The 16131-nt window shown below is 45.9% G+C and overlaps 1 protein-coding gene across 10 annotated transcripts in view; it reads left to right on the top strand.

The window, feature by feature from the left end:
* PIK3R5 (phosphoinositide-3-kinase regulatory subunit 5) overlaps positions 1-16131 on the top strand; it is a 75425-nt gene that overhangs the window by 37156 nt on the left and 22138 nt on the right. For 4 of the 10 annotated variants that reach the window (XM_059878316.1, XM_010816070.4, XM_024980778.2 and 1 more), the window contains exons 2-3: positions 11027-11142; positions 13316-13416. In XM_059878316.1, coding sequence (XP_059734299.1) covers positions 11040-11142; positions 13316-13416 — 204 coding nt within the window. In that variant the 5' untranslated portion in view covers positions 11027-11039. Of the gene's footprint in view, positions 1-9379; positions 9485-11026; positions 11143-13315; positions 13417-16131 lie in introns of those variants that run through there. The other 6 variants (XM_024980780.2, XM_059878315.1, XM_059878317.1 and 3 more) reach the window with 2 other exon arrangements.

Genomic DNA, 16131 nt, shown 5'->3' with positions numbered 1-16131 from the left:
AGGAATTGTACATAACTGTGAGTATGCCGTGGGGTGATTGTGATCATTAAACTAGACTGTCACAGGGGAGTACCAAGCCTGGGACCTGACATGGAACAGCCACTCAGTGGTAGGCAGTCTGTCCTCTTTCCTTCTCTCCTGTTCTCTAGGCTGAAACTGATAGACAATTGATGTTCCTATCTAATATCACAAAGATGTCGGTTAATTTATCTAATATCACAAAAATATCGATTAATTCTTTTTTTCTCACTGTTTTTAAAAATTGCAGTAAAATACTTATGACATAAACTTTACCACTGTAACTATTTTTAAGCGTATGGTTTCGTAGTGTTTTTTCACATTGCTGTGCAACTGACCTACAGAACTCTTTTCATCTTGTAAAACTAAAACTCTATACCCATGAAATAACCCCCGCCCCTTTTCCTGAACACCTGGAAACCACCATTGAACTTTCTGTCTCTACAAATTTGACTACTCTAGAGACTCATAGAAGTGGAACCATACAGCGTTTTTTTGTGACTGGCTTATTTCACTTGGCGTGATGTCCTCAAGATTCTTCCTCGATGGAGCACGTGACAGAGCTTCCTTCCTTTTTAAGGCTGAATACTATCCCATTGTATGTGCGGACCACGTCTGATATCCATTAGTCTGTCCGTGGACACATGGATGGCTTCTACATTTGGCTATTGTGAATACTGCTTCAGTGGACATGGGTGTCCAATAATATGTTCCGGTCTCTGCTTTCGGTTCTTTGGGGTATATGCCAAGAAGTGGAATTGCTGGATCATGTGGTAATTCTATTCTTGATTTTTTGAGGAATCAGCGTGCCATTTTCTATAGTGGCTGTCCCATTTTACTTTCCCACCAGCAGTGCACAAGGGTTCCAATTGCTCCACACCCCCACTAACACTTATTTTTGTTTTTCATAATGACTATGCTAATGGGTGTGCAGTGGTACCTCATTGTGGTTTTGATGTGGATTTCCCTAGTGATTAGTGATGTTGAGCATCTTTTCATGTGCTTATTGGCCAATTGTGTATCTTTGGAGAAATGTTTATTCAAGACCTCTGACCATTTTTAATTGGGTTTTTTGTTGTGTTGAGTTGCAAGACTTCCTTGTATATTTTGGATATCACCTTCTTGTTAGACATAAACGATTTGCAAATATCCTCTCCCTCTCTGTAGTCTGCCTTTTTACTCTGTTGATTTTTCCCTCTGATGCAAGAGTTTTATATTTTAATGTAGTCAAGTTTATCTATTTTTCCCTTTTATTGCCGGTGCTTTGGTGTCTTTTCCAAGAACTCATTGACAGAGCTAATGTGATGAAGTGTTCCTCCTGTTTTATTCTGAGTTTTGCAGTTTAAACTCTTTACGTTTCATTCTCTGATTCATTTTGAATTAATTCTTTATGATACTGAATTTTCCTGTCTACCGAAAGGTTATGCATTTCTGTTTATTTGCCTTCCTTTGTGTTCCTCAAAAGTTTTACTTCACTGAATTCCTGCAGATTTTAAAAGCTTATTTTCTCTTATTTTATTCTTTTTGTTGCTGTGTAGGTGGGTCTCTTTCCAACACCATTTCTGTTTTTTGTGTGTCTGAATGATACTAACTTCTACTTTAATTTGTATGCAGCCACCTTATCTGATTCTCTTATTTGTGGTAGCCATTTTTCATTTCATTATTTTGGCTTTCTATAAACAATTTGAGGGTGAAGAAGTATACATTATGCCAGTCCTATAGTTGGCAAAGCTGTAATTCATAGTAAGCCTCCATGAATGACACATGACACATACAGCCTCAGAAAGTTCCTCACCCACACACTCTTCCTGGAGTTACTCGAAATACCGTGGCTGAGCAACAAATGAATTAAAATTAAGAACTCGTAGATAAGGATAAGTGAAGTAAGTGCAGTCGTTCAGTCGTGTCCGACTCTTTGTGACCCCATGGACAGTAACCTGCACCAGGCTCCTCCGTCCATGGGATTTTCTAGACAAGAGTACTGGAGTGGGTTGCCATTTCCTTCTCCAGGGAATCTTCCCGACCATGGTACAAAACAAAACAGCAAGCAATGAAATAAACTGAACTTAAAGCCGCTGTTCAGGAAAAAAAAAACTATAATTATCGTAGTTATTATGTTTACTATAAATTTCAAAAATAATTATTTCAGGAATTGTGATGTGTGAAAATTTCTAACACAAATCTGGATTCTTATTTTAAGAGAAAACAATATTACAATAGTCAGATTAAGAGAGGAGCTAAAATCGCAAGATTCAAAAATAAATTTTAAAAATATATAGGAATTCTAGACCTAGATCCTTGCTAAGAAATTTAAAAATCTGACTAAGATGAATGATACCATCCGAAAATTTAAATTTGCAAAATTGACCCAGGAGTAGTTGAATATCTACACAGCCCCAAAACTCTGGAATAAATTTGAAAAAGAATTCTAAAATTAACCTTGAGGAGAGGAGCAGAGGTCACTCACTGCCGCACAATAGTGTCTGATTCTCACTCAATCCGGAGGGTTGCATGACTGTCCTGAGGTTCTGGACTCAGATTCTAGTTATAGATTCACCACTTTCTTTAAAATTTTATTGATGAATAGTTGATTTACAATGTTGTATTAATTTCTGCTGAACAGCAAAATGATTCAGTTATATATATACACATATATGTATATAAATTCCTTTTTATATTCCTTTCCATTATGGCTTATCACAGAATATTGAATATAGTTCCCTGTGCTCTACAGTAGGACCTTCTTGTTTATCTAGGCTCTATATAATAGTTTGCATCTACTGATCCCAAACTCCCACTCCATCCCTCCCCTACTCCACTTTGCCTTGGCAACCACAAATCTATTGTCTATGTCTGTGAGTCTGTTTCTGTTTCATTGATAAGTTCATCTGTGTCATAGTTTAGAGTCCACATATAAGTGAGATACCATATGGCATTGATTTGTCTTTCTCTTTCTGACTTTCTTCACTTAGTATGATAATCTACAGTTCCATCCAAGTTGCTGCAAATGGCATGATTTCATTCTTTTTTATGACTGAGCAGTATCCCGTTGTATATATGTACCACATCTTCTTTATCCATTCATCTGTAGATGGACATTTAGGTTGCTTCCATGTCTTGGCTATTGTGAACAGCTCTGCTATGAATGTAGGGGGTGCATGCATCCTTTCCAGTTATAGTTTTGTCTGGATATATGCCCACGAGAGGGATTGCTGGATCATATGAGATTTGCCACTCTCTAATCTGAGCAAGTCCTTCATTGCTCAGAGCCCCCATTTTCTTGTCTGTAGAATGGGAGAGTTGCACTAGATGGTCTATAAGGGGCCTTTCTAGTCTCATGGTCTAGTGTATGATGCATGTGTGTGGTGGGGATGTGGGGATGAGTGTATTTGTAAAATAGAAAATGTTACTGTACATCAGAGTCATCCAGGGAGTGTTTTCTTAGCCTGACCTCAAAGCCACCTAGAGTTGAAATGTGTATACTGAGAAAGCACCCTGATAGCTAATTGAACACATTTATTGAATGTATGTTATGTACCAGGCACTGTTCTAAATATTTTTCATTTATTAACCCATTATGTACAACCTTGAGCTCTCCCAGACACTAACAACACTGTTCCTTTAGGGGACACCAAATTGATGATAGAAACAAATGCGTCAACATTTTATGGTAACATTTGGTCATAGTGTTATCAAGATATTCCAGAATATATTAATGTTGTTGTTCAGTTGCTAAGTAGTGTCTGACTATGACTCCGCAGACTACAGCACGCCAGGCTCCTTTGTTCTCCGCTATCAAATTCACACCCACTGAGTTGGTGGTACTATCTAACTATCTCATCCTCTGCCGCCCCCCTTTCCTCCTGCCCTTAATCTTTCCCAACATCAGGGTCTTTCCCATGAATTAGCTCTTCACATCAGATGGCCAAAGTATTGGAGCTTCAGCTTCAGCCTTGTATTAACTATTAAATACTAATTTTTCCTAATTGCCATCAAAATGAAAATACAGTTTAAGCATTCTTCCAGAAAGGCCTCAGAGACCCTCTAAAAACCCTAGAGATTCTCAACTCCAGTTTAGGAACATGGGGTTAGGGGATTTTGAGGCAGCCAGTTCTGCACTGGTCCACCCACAAGTAATTAGGACCTGTGACTGTTCATTAAATCTAATCAAGTTCATGAAGGGCAGTGAAGCTTTGCATACCCACTTGGAAAGATATATAAAGGTTATGTAAAGCCTAGGTAACTATTAAAGCATTGTATAGACCCAGGTATACCCTTCACCAGGACTTCCCAGATGGCTCAGTGGTAAAGAATCCTCCTGCCAAGGAGACGTGGGTTTGATCCCTAGGTCAAGAAGGTCCCCTGGAGAAGGAAATGGCAACCCACTCCAGTATTCTTGCCTGGGAAATCTCATGGACAGAGGAGCCTGGCAAACTACAGTCCATGGGCTCATAAAGAGTCGGACACAATTTAGCGAATAAACAACAACTGCAACAACATACTCTTCACCAAGCTTCCCTTAACGTTAGCAGTTTATATGACGTGGTGCAATTATCCAAACCAGGAAATGATAGTGATCCACATCCGTACTTGAATTCTAGCCAGTGTCCCCTAACATCCCCTTTCAGTTCCAGAATCTAGTCCAGGACCCCACATCACATTTAGTTTTTGTGTCTCCTTAGTCTCCTCCTGTCTGTGACAATTACTGTCTTCCCTTATATTTTATGACCTTGACTCTTTGGTAAATTATATTGTGTAATTTGTCTGCATTCAGTTCTTTTGTTTTGTTTGTTTGTTTTGGCCACACTCTGAGGCATGTGAGATCTTACTACCCCATCAGGGCTCGAACCTGTGCCCCCTGCCTTGGAAGTGCAGACCCTTAACCACTGAACCGCCAGGGAAGTCCCTACGTTTGGTTTTGAATGGTTACTCATGATTTGGTTTGTGTGGTTGGGAATTTTTGGCAAGAATCCCACAGAAGTGATGTTGTGTCTCTTGTAGTGACTTGAATCAGGATATGGGAGGATACGTGATGTTGACACGTGTTATTATTGGTGATATTAAATTTAGTCATGAAGTTAAAGCAGGGCTGGATTTCTCTACTGTGACATTATTTTTTCTTGTAATTGATCAGTTTATTGGGGAAAATACTCAAAAACTATGCACATATCTTGTTTTCTCTCAGATTTTCACTCACAGATTTTAGTATCTGTTGGTGGATCTTGCCTGTAATAATTAGAACTGTGGTGTTGGTGTAATGGTCATTTTGTATTTTTCTCATTCCTGTCACATTTATTAACTAGAATTCTTTTGTGAAGAAGACCTGTACTTTCTCTTCCATTTATTGATTTTTTTACTTTATACTTTATGACATTAGTGTAGACTTATGGGTATTTATTTCATCCTGTGAATTATTATCCAACACCTTCATTATTTAGTTGTTCAGACTATCCTGGCTTTGACCATTGGAAGCTCCTGTAAGTTGGCTCCTGTGCCTTTTAACATTCCCCATCAGTGGCTCAGTGGTAAAGAATCTGCCTGCCAATGCAGGAGCCACAGGAGATACAAGTTAGATCCCTGGGTCAGGAAGATACCCTGGAGGGAGAAATAGCAACCCACTCCAGTATTCTTGCCTAGAAAATCCCATGGAGAGAGGAGCCTGGTGGGCTGCGGTCCATGGGGTCACAAAGAGTCAGACACAACTGAGCATGCACACATCTTTTTCTAAATATTGGTTTATTTTCTGGTTCTACAAGATGTACCAAGCCTCCAGATTTATCTTCTGTATTTCCTGCCCCAATCCTAAAATCAGCTGTTTGTCTAGGAAGCCTTGGTTCCTTTGATTGGAAAATGATATTTAGAAACCAAAGTCTGGGTGCTGGGGGTGCTTATCATTACTGGGAAGTCATTGTTTCTAGGCTCTCTCAACAGTCAGAGCTAGAAAATATAGGTATGCATATTAATTCATAGTCCACACAAATGATTTTTTCACTTCTATATGTGTCCATCTGTTGTTGTTGCTCTAATACTTTGGCCACCTGATGTGAAGAGCCAACTCATTGGAAAAGACCCGCATGCTGGGAAAGATTGAGGGGAGGAGGAGAAGGGGATGACAGAGGACGAGATGGTTAGATGGCATCACTGACTGAATGGACATGAGTTTGAGCAAGCTCTGGGAGATGGTCAAGGACAGAGAAGCTTGGCATGCTGCAGTCCATGGGGTCGCAAAGAGTCAGACACGACTGAGCAACTGAACAGATACATATCTTTCTGAGTAGACATTAAAACCCATGAGTTGATACTGATTTCTCCAATTCCAGTCCTACACCAGAAGTTGGTTCATTCTAGACTTATCCCTTTCCTTGTCTGTAACTTCTTTCTCTAACAGTAAGAAACTGGCTCTCGATATGTGTGATCTGTTTGCAAATTTGTTCGGTCCTAGCATACAGGTGCTAGTGGTAAAGAATCCGCCTGCAGTGCAGGAATGCAAGGGACACAGGTTTGATCCCTGGGTCGGGCATATCCCCTGGAGAAGGAAACAGCAACCCACTCCAGTATTGTTGCTTGGGAAATTCCATGGACAAAGCAGTGGGTTACAGTAGTAGGAGGTGGGCTACAGTCCATGGGGTCGTACAGAGTCAAACACGACTGAGCATACACACACCCAACATACACATGAAGGAGTTTCAGGATTTATAACCCACATCTCTATAAGAAGCAAGTTTAGTAACTAGAACGCAGTATTCATATATGGTTCTTTTTGTCTTTAGCCTTACAGTATGCAGTGGAAGTTCTGTTTTCCACTAAGTACTGTTTTCCTGTTTTACTCAGGTTAGTTTCTGTATTCCCATTCCTTACAGTGTGGTTCTACTAATCATTTAATAGTAGTTAAGGTAATTCGTTGTTTGGTTGTTTGGTTCCTACTTTTTCCCCCCACTCCTCCCCAGATCCTGGTTTGATTTCATTAAAAATTTTTTTTTAATTTATTTATGTATTTGGCTGCACAGAGTCTTAGTTGCAGCATGTGGGATCTAGTTCCCTGACCATGGGTCAGACCTGGGCCCCCTGCACTGGGAGCGCAGAGTCTTAGCCACTGGCCCAGCAGGGAAGTCCTCTATTTATTTCATTTGGGATATGTAAAATATTGCTATGGTTCCAAGAGTTGAAGCCATGTATGAAGGTCTCCTCAGAGAAGAGCTACTCCTCCTTACCCCCCATCTCATTCCGTTACCCCTTCCATCTCACCCCAGTCTCCTTGGTTTCTGGTATATCCTTCCTGTATTGGAAATGAAATTTTTACAAATTAGTTCAAAGAAGAGATTCTGCCTTATGAAGAGACATGAGGAGGAGACTGGTGATACAGAAGGGAGATGAAGCCTCAGACGACCATAGGAAGGGGGAGAGGGAGGGGTGACCCAGGACCAAAGCAGTGGGGCCAGCCCAGCACCACAGGCCTTGGTGTTTCTCATATGTCCACCTTTGGGAGTAAGTCTTCAAAACGTGCGCCTGGAATATTCCAGAACACAAAGTTAGCAGTGTGGAGTGTTGCCAGAGCCTGGAGGCCCATACTTCCCTCTCTAGGAGATGTAGACTCCACAATTCTGCTGTTTTCCACTAAATCCCTCAAGAAAAGAACCTTTCTTCATGGCCACATGTGGGGCTGCATCAGGAAACCAGGCCGACCCTGCCCATGAGGGGAGGCGCCTCCTGTCTTGCATCGTGGGGTCATGTCATCATGAGAAGAGGTGGTTTCCCTCTGCCCTCCAGCACCTGCTCCCCACACCCCTGAGCCATCAGACCTCACTGGCCTCACTGTCCTGCTCAGGTCCCCAGTGAGGACTCATCCTTACTGGCTCAGAAGAGGAACTCAGAGGTGGAGGCAGGCCCTGTTGTTGAGTGTTTCAACACTACCCCACTGAGGGTGAAAGAGGGGGGCAATTCCCATTCCTGGCAGCAGCTGGAATTTCACAACTTGACCTCCTGGTAGTAAGGTGGCAGGGCTGAGGGCTGGGGGGTTGGTAGGGGGATGCCAAGGGAAGCCAGGCCTTGCCCACCAAGCCTTTGAGAAAAGTCATCATCCTAGGGAGGGAGAGGTACCCCCTCTTCCCCTTTCATCTCTGCCCCAAAGCCACTGGAGTTCTGCTGACAAGTCACCAAAGGCGGCTGATGACTGACTCATCAGACGGAAGTGAGCTTGCCAGAGGGCTGGGCTGTGAACCGCAGTGTGCTGGGCTAACCCCCCCAGTGCAGCCAGGATCCCCGGCCAGGCTCCCATCCCTCGGCTCCCAGGACCCAGCACCTCAGGGAGGTCCTGCCTCTGTGAAGAGCCAGGTCAAGCTCAAGATGGCCTCAGGGTACCAGGGAGACTGCCTAGTTCCTCAAGGATAAGGTCTTGATTTGTCTCTGAATGAGCAGCCGAAGACACGGAGGCCTGGAGATGGGAAAGTCGCTTGGGGCCCAGAGACAGGGAGAAGCCTGGCCCTGTGGCACTGGACGGGGTGCTGGGGAGTAGCCTTCGGCGTCCATGCGTCCACTGTCAGCAGCCCAGGACACTGCTCTGAGGATGGGGCAGCGGCAGACATGATGTCGGCTGAGGATGTGCGTTTGTGTCCTGCCTCTGCATCAGACATGCTGGGACATCGGAGGGCACTCATTCCTGCCTCCTGACACAGCCAGCTTGTCTGTTGCAGCAGGGATTGGATGGAGGGACCTTTAAACTTAGTTCACCGGGATGGCTCAGTGATAAAGAATCCACCTGCCAATGCAGGAGACACAGGTTTGATCCCAGATCAGGAAGATCCCCTGGAGGAGGGAATGGCAATCCACTCCAGTATTCTTGCCTGGAGAATCCCATAGACAGAGAAACCTGGCAGGCTACAGTCCATGGGGTCACAAAGAGTCAGACATGACTAAGCGAAGGGAAAAGGAACACACCAGGTTCTGCCTTTTCTCTGAGCGAGAGAACACCCGGGCCCCTTGAGCCATCGTGGTCATCACTCAGTCCAGCTGAGGTTGTTTGCTTCTGGGGGTCCTGGTCCTCTTCCTGGAGGAGGCAGGGCTGCGGTGGGCAGCTAATATAGACACGTGTGCTGGGAATGGAGGTCTCCTAAAGCAAGATCATGTTAGTTAACTGAGTCTACACTCGCCACGGTAGTAACAAAAAATGTTATTTTTCTCCCAGCAACTGTATCTGACTGGGCCAAGGAGCAGTCAGAGCCAGACTGTCTGGGTTGCCACCCCTAGCTGCGTGACCTTAGGCAAGTTGTTTAACCTCTCTGTGCTACAGAGTGCCCACGCTCCCTCTGGCTTCCCCACAAAGTGTCCAGTCTTTAGCCTCTTACTGCTTTGTTTCCCTTACCAGGCTGGAGGCCCTCCAGGTGAAGAATCAACAAAATAGCTCCAGTCCAGCTTTTCATCCTAGTATCCTAGATTGAACCCGTGTCTCTTGCGTCTCCCGCATTGGCAGGTGAATTCTTTACACCTAGTGCGGGGCCACTTTTAGTGCGTGGGGGTTAGTAAATCCCTGGAGGAAAGAATGCATGCGCACTGCTTCCCGGGGGGCCTGCCCCCACGCCATCCCAGGGACATCGCTAAAGTGAGGTGATGCTGAGCTGCTCACAAAGGGCTTCTGTTTCCCTCGGTGTCTTGTTCCTCCCTGGCTGGGGAAGTGGGAGGATTTGCCTGCTGGGCTTCTGTGAACTGACCACTGGGTCCAGGCCAGGATGTCCTGCGTCTTTGCATGTCATTTGCATGGCTCAGCTCTGAGCTCTGTGCTTCTGCTTGTGGTTTCCGGGTCCATCCCCTGTTCCACAGAGCTGGACAACTGCTTCCTTTGCTTCCCTCTGTGACCTGGCCTGACTGGCCAACTGTGGGGTCAGCCTGGACAGGGTGAATGCAGGGAAATTCCCTAGGAAAGAGGGATCACGGAAAAGACTGTAGCAGGAACGCTTTCCTGTCTTGAAAGCTTGTTCAGTGCATCCACCCTGGCATTGAATTTCCCCAACAGCCCTGGAGGCTTAGTACCCTTATCATACCCATTTTACAGCTAAGTAAACTGAAATACAGAGAAGTGAAAGACATTGCCTAGTGCGTGGCTAGCAAATACTAGAGTGGAGATTTGAGTCCAAGTCTGTTGATGCCAAACACCAGGCTTATTCCTTGACTAGGTGACCTGTCACAGCTTCCCTGGGGACCCAGGAGCCCATGCTTCAGTGTGAAGCTGGCCCTGCTGCAGGCTTTCAGAATGGGGCCCTTGGCACCATTGCCCATCTGGTACTAAAACCCCTTCTTAGATCTCCTCCTCAGCAGCCCTCCAGCCTGAGCTCAGTACCCCTGTCCCTCATCAGCAGGAAAGAGAAGGTGGTTCTCTGAAAGACTAAGCTAAGGAAGGTCTTTGAGTAACTGGTAACTTTGCTAAGCCTCAGAGAAAGCAAAGAAAAACAGCCAAAGTGGAGGTGAGGGCAGGAAAGGACCGGGTGCCTGGGGCCTGGGCACCTAAGCAGAGGGTATGGTGTGCTGGGGGTGGGGCGCCTGTGAAGGCGGGAGGCCCCTGACACACTGAGGGGGATCTCTGCCATGTGGTCATCAGGAACAGGCTCCCTGCCTGCCCGTCCTTGGGGGCTGGGGGACTCAAGCCTGGAAATTCAGAAGAAAGTCCCCCAAGTGATGCTGGTTTTTCCTTTGAGGTCCTCCTGCCCAGCAATGGGGCTGTCCATGTCCCGGGCACTCCCCAGGCTCTTGGAGACACTCACCCCTGCCTGTGGGGCCCACACATCTCCACTCCCCTCCTCCCCCGACACCTCACTTCCCTAGCCTGTGCTGTTGGGTGGCCCGAGTGCCCTGTCTTGCCTCTCTGAGCAGCACAGCCAGGGGCCAGTCCAGCCCTGGAGGCAGCCAACTGACGGCCCGGGGCTGTGAGTGCCCACTGTCTCCACTGGCTGCCCTGCTCGGCCATGTGCTCCTTGAGCCTGAGGGTCTCCAGACTGACCAGTGTCTGTCCCCCACGCAGGCGATGACTCAGGATGCAGCAAGGGGCCACGACATGCACGGAGGACCGCATCCAGCACGCCCTGGAGCGCTGCTTGCATGGGCTCAGCCTCAGCCGCCGCTCCACCTCCTGGTCAGGTAGGTTCCCAGGGAGCCGGGGAGGAGGCCCATTGAGGGGCTGCAGGGAACACTGGGCCAGGCCCGGGCGGGCAGATTCTGGTTCCAACCCTGTCTGCTTGACTCGGACCTCACCTAGGCAGGTGCTCGGCAGCAGGGCACCTGACGGAGAGTTGCCCTGGGTCAGGGGGCGGGCGTTTCTCCTCTCCCCCATGCTGTCTTCTTCATCCTCCTTGGGTGCTGGAAGCCTATGTCCCTAAGGTCTGCTTAGAAACAGCTGCTGATTTCAAAAAAGCAGCTAAGACTCCATGAACAGCCCTCCCCATAATTCTCCCATTTTACCTGATTTCTAGTTCTCTCCAGAGCCTCGTCCTCCTCTTCCCCATAAAACAATGGAGAATCTCGGCAGACCTTCAGAAAGTAGGAGTTCTCCATGTCATGTGATCCCCAGGACTGAGAAACGGGGGTATCTGTAGACTGGGGCAGTTGTGTCTCCAAGGCTGGTGCCTAACTATAATATCTCCTTATGCTTTTAAAGATTTTCCCTATCTCACTTGCCTCCCTAACTACCCTATGAGATAGACATCCATGTGCCTTGAATATACCTGGTTCCTCCCTACTTCAGGACCTTTGGCACTTGCTGCCTGGGATTTATCCTTCAGAACTCTGCAGATCTGGCTCCTTCTCATTCAAGTCTCAGCTCACACGTCACCTTCTCAGAGAGGCTTTCCTTGGCCTTTGGAATTAAGCAGATCTGACTTACAGCTGACTCTCATGGGCTGTAGGAACTTGTGCAAGTCCCTTAGCCTCTCAGGGCTCAACTTCCTTGCCTGTAAAATGGGAATAATAATAGCAGGAACCACCTTCCCAAGGAGAGGATGGGAGACTCAGTGGAGGTGATGTATGAAAAGCCTGCCAACTTATAGGTACAGTTTTTGTTGTTCAGTTGCTCAGTTGTGTCTTACTCTTCGCAACCCCACGGACTGCAGCACACCAGGCTTTCCTGTCTTTCACTATCTCCTGGAGCTTGCTGAAACTCATGTCTATGGAGTCAGTGATGCTGTCTAACCATCTCATCCTCTGCTGACCCCCTTCTCCTCTTGCCTTCAGTCTTTCCCAGCATCAGGATCTTTTCCAGTGAGTTGGCTCGTTGCATCAGGTGGCTAAAGTATTGGAGCGTCAGCATCAGTCCTTCCAATGAATATCCAGGATGGATTTCCTTTAGGATTGACTGGTTTGATCTCTTTGCAGTCCAAGGGACTCTCAAGAGTCTTCTCCAGCACCACAGTTCAAAAGCATCAACTCTTTGGTGCTCAGCCTTCTTTATGGTCCAACTCTCCCATCCGTACATGACTAAAGGTACACAGTAGGTGCTCAATAAATGGCAGTTTTCTTCCTTCTGGCCTCCCACCCAGGTTTTAAGGAGACTAAGTTTACAGAATTGAGGGGCCATTTTTAAGTTAAAGAATGCAAAGATATCCGACTTTGGCAAAAGTTACCAAAACCTGTGACCATAGGAATGCAGTGTTCAGGACCTTCAGGACTTTGGAAGGAGCTCAGACACAGAGGGGGCCACTTGCGCCCACACTGCTCTCACCCCCCTATCTCACACACACACACAGGCCTCCATGACCGCCTCTTTAACTTGAGGATTTACCCTTACTGGCTGCAGGGAAGCAGATTGACAAACTAAGAAAAATCTGGGGAAGTTACAGGGTGACAAAGTAGTAATTGTCACTTTTAAAGCAGACATGAATGGTGCTTCCCCTTCCCAGGCTCCACCACCCAATAGTCCCTGGAGGTCCCGTGGCTGTCACAGACTCAGCCTCGTGTCCTGGGATGGAGCTTGTGGGGCACCTGTTCTTGTTCCTCCAACCGTCTCTGCTCCTGTCCCCCTTCCCTGCATCTCAGAGGTTGTGGGCAGGCTGATGCTCTCTGGAGGGACAAGGAGCAGAGTCGTGGCCTGTTCCTTGGCCTCTAAGGGAGATCCCAGCCCCTCTGTGTCACTTGAACCTCCTGTCTCAGTAGGAAGAAGCTTACTATTATCTAGATGGGGCCTGATAGGGTCCAGTGTGTTGGTCTAGAATTTTCTGAGAGTCTTCCATCAGAAGGTAATGCCCCAGTGCAGCCCCAGGGATGCCCAATTCTCTCCAACCCTGAGCTGACTGACCCCTGGCCTCTCCTCCGTTTCCAGCTGGGTTGTGTCTGAACTGCTGGAGCCTGCAGGAGCTGGTGAGCAGGGACCCGGGCCACTTCCTTATCCTCCTGGAGCAGATCCTGCAGAAGACCCGAGAGGTGAGGGCTCAGCTTGGCTTTGAAGGGCAGCACTGGGTCAGCCTTGTAGAGTTGAGACATAGGTCCCCACAGGACTTCCCTGGTAGCTCAGTGGTAAAGAACCCTCCTGCCAAAGCTGGAGGCATAAGAGACATGGGTTCAGTTGCTGGGTCAGGAAGACCCCTGGAGGAGGGGATGGCAGCTCACTCCAGTATTCCGGCCTGGAGAATCCAATGGACAGAGGAGTCTGGCAGGCTACAGTCCATAGGGTCGCACAGAGTTGGACACAACAGAAGCGACTTAGAACGCATGTTCTGAAGGTCAGTTCGAGGGTGCCTGGACTACCAGGGGGCTTGGAGGCACTGGAAGCCTGAGTTCTCTGCTTCAGCAGTGCTTGTGGATCTAAGTCCTCAGGAGAGGGACATGGTACTTTCACTAAGAATGCATGCTGTATGAGCCAGGGGCCCAAGTTTACGCTGCTTCTTATGACAGACAGTGTTTTTATGTCACAGGTGGCGCTAGTGGTAAAGAACTTGCCTGCCAGTGTAGGAGACATAAGAGACGCCAGTTCAATCCCTGGGTCAGGAAGATCTCCTGGAGAAGGAAATGGCAACCCACTCCAGCACTCTTGCCTGGAGAATTCTATGGACAGAGGAGCCTGGCAGGCTACAGTCTGGGTCACAAAGAGTTGGACATGACTGAAGTGACTTAGCCCACCCACTCCTTATAAGTCAAAGGATTGACTACAGAGGAGAGAGAAATCTCTGCCAAATTCCTTTCCTCGAAAAGTCCCATGAGAACAAAAACACAAAAGTGAAAACTGATCTGATTGGAGAAGTAAGCCAAGACCTCCTCTAACTGTTCGATGTGCGTGCGTGCTCAGTTGTTCGCTTAGTTGTTTCCAACTCTTTGCAACCCCATGGACTGCAGCCCACCAGGCTCCTCTATCCATGGGATTCTCCAGGCAAGAACACTGGAGTGGGTTGCATTTCCTCCTCCAGGGGATGTTCCCAACCCAGGGATTGAACCCACGTCTCCTGCATTGCAGACGGATTCTTTACCACTGAGCCACCAGAGAAGCCCAACAGTTCAATAAATAGGCTTTTATGATTTAAAGAAGAGTAGGTTTAAAGCTGGTTTGGGCTAGGCTTCCAGAGCAGCCACAAGTCCCTACAGAGACTGACTTTATTATAAGAGTTTTTAAAGTTTTCCTTTCTTTCTTCTTTCTTTTTTAACACATGACTACATTAGAAAACACGTGTCTTTCTCAGCTGGTTTTTTACCTGTAAGAAGAAAGTCTTGGTTCATCAAGACACTCAAGGCCAGTTCTGACACCACCATTTACCTGATGCTTTCTCTGGTCACAAGCAGACCAGCTTAGAAGGGCTAAACCACTTCAAGGCTGCTTATCTTATGAACCCAAATATAAAGGAACAACCACTGTGTAGCAATAGGGAACGGTTTTGTATTGGATTGACCAGAAAGTTCACGTGGGTTTTTACAGAAAATCCCAAGTGAACTTTTTAACTAACCCAATAGAAGGGGCCAGCTGAGCAGCAGATGTGCTGGACACGTAGCCTCTTCAGGGTAAAAGAGGAGAATTCTAAATTTCATCCTGCTGACATCACTGGCCACAGCAGAGGTGGTGTGCCTTTCTCTGCCTCTTTAGCCCCCATGAATTCCACAATGAGTGGGGAGACCACTAGCATTTTAACCAAAGAATTCCAAATCGTGTGTATATATGTGTGTTTATGATGGAGTGGGTGAGCTCTATCAAAGAGATGACTCATAAAAGAAGAAACAGAACTTGTAAACAATATGGAAAATGTTGCCTTAGTTATAATAAAATAAATGCAAATGAAAACCATAACGACACAGCTTTTGCCCAGCAAATTTGCAAAAACTTTGAAATAACCCTTGCAGGGAAAAGTGTGGTGAAACTGGTACTTTCATACATACAAAGATTTATAAATGGCAAAATTCTTTGGGAAAGCAGTTTGGCAATATATTTCCAAGATCATAAATATGGTTATAGTCTTTGAACCATTGATTCTACTTCTTGAACTCTGTCATAGATAGATAATCCAAATTATAGGAGTGTGCACAAAAGTTTTCATTGCATGAGTACTTAGAATAGCAACAAATAATTTCAAGTGTATAAAACAAAGCTAATAAATTATGGAGCTCTACCAGAAGGAGTATTATACAGCTAATAAAAATGATGAATAGTACCCAAGAGTAGAAACAAAATTTAATACATTATAAAATTTTAGAGAGTTCCCTGGTGGCCCAGTCGTTAGAACTCAGTGCTTTCACTGTTGTTGCCTGGGTTCAATCCCTGGCTGGGGAACTAAGATTCTGCAAGTTGCAGGATGTGGCCAGAAAACATGGGAAAAAAAATTTTTTTTAACTTTTTTAATCCAGAAAGGAAAAAGTTAACATCTGTAATTTATGTACATTAAAAAAAAAAATCCATTAAATTGGGACTTCCCTGGTAGTCCAGTGGTTAGGACTTTGCCTTCCAATTCAGGGGATGCGGGTTTGATCCCTCATCGGGGAGCTAAGATCCCACATGCCTTGTGACCAAAAAAACAAAACATAAAAAAGAAACCAGAAGTAATAATATTATAACAAATTCAATAAAGACTTTTTAAAAACTCCACAAAATTAAAAGATCAACAACAAACTGGAAAACATACATGCAACACAAATAATAGATAACTGTGTAACCAGGAG

The sequence above is a fragment of the Bos taurus genome, chromosome 19 (assembly GCF_002263795.3).
Source record: "Bos taurus isolate L1 Dominette 01449 registration number 42190680 breed Hereford chromosome 19, ARS-UCD2.0, whole genome shotgun sequence".
NCBI classification, from domain to species: Eukaryota; Metazoa; Chordata; class Mammalia; order Artiodactyla; family Bovidae; genus Bos; species Bos taurus.
Note: the sequence above shows the minus strand (reverse complement) of the source record. Positions and strands in the feature narration are given on the sequence as shown.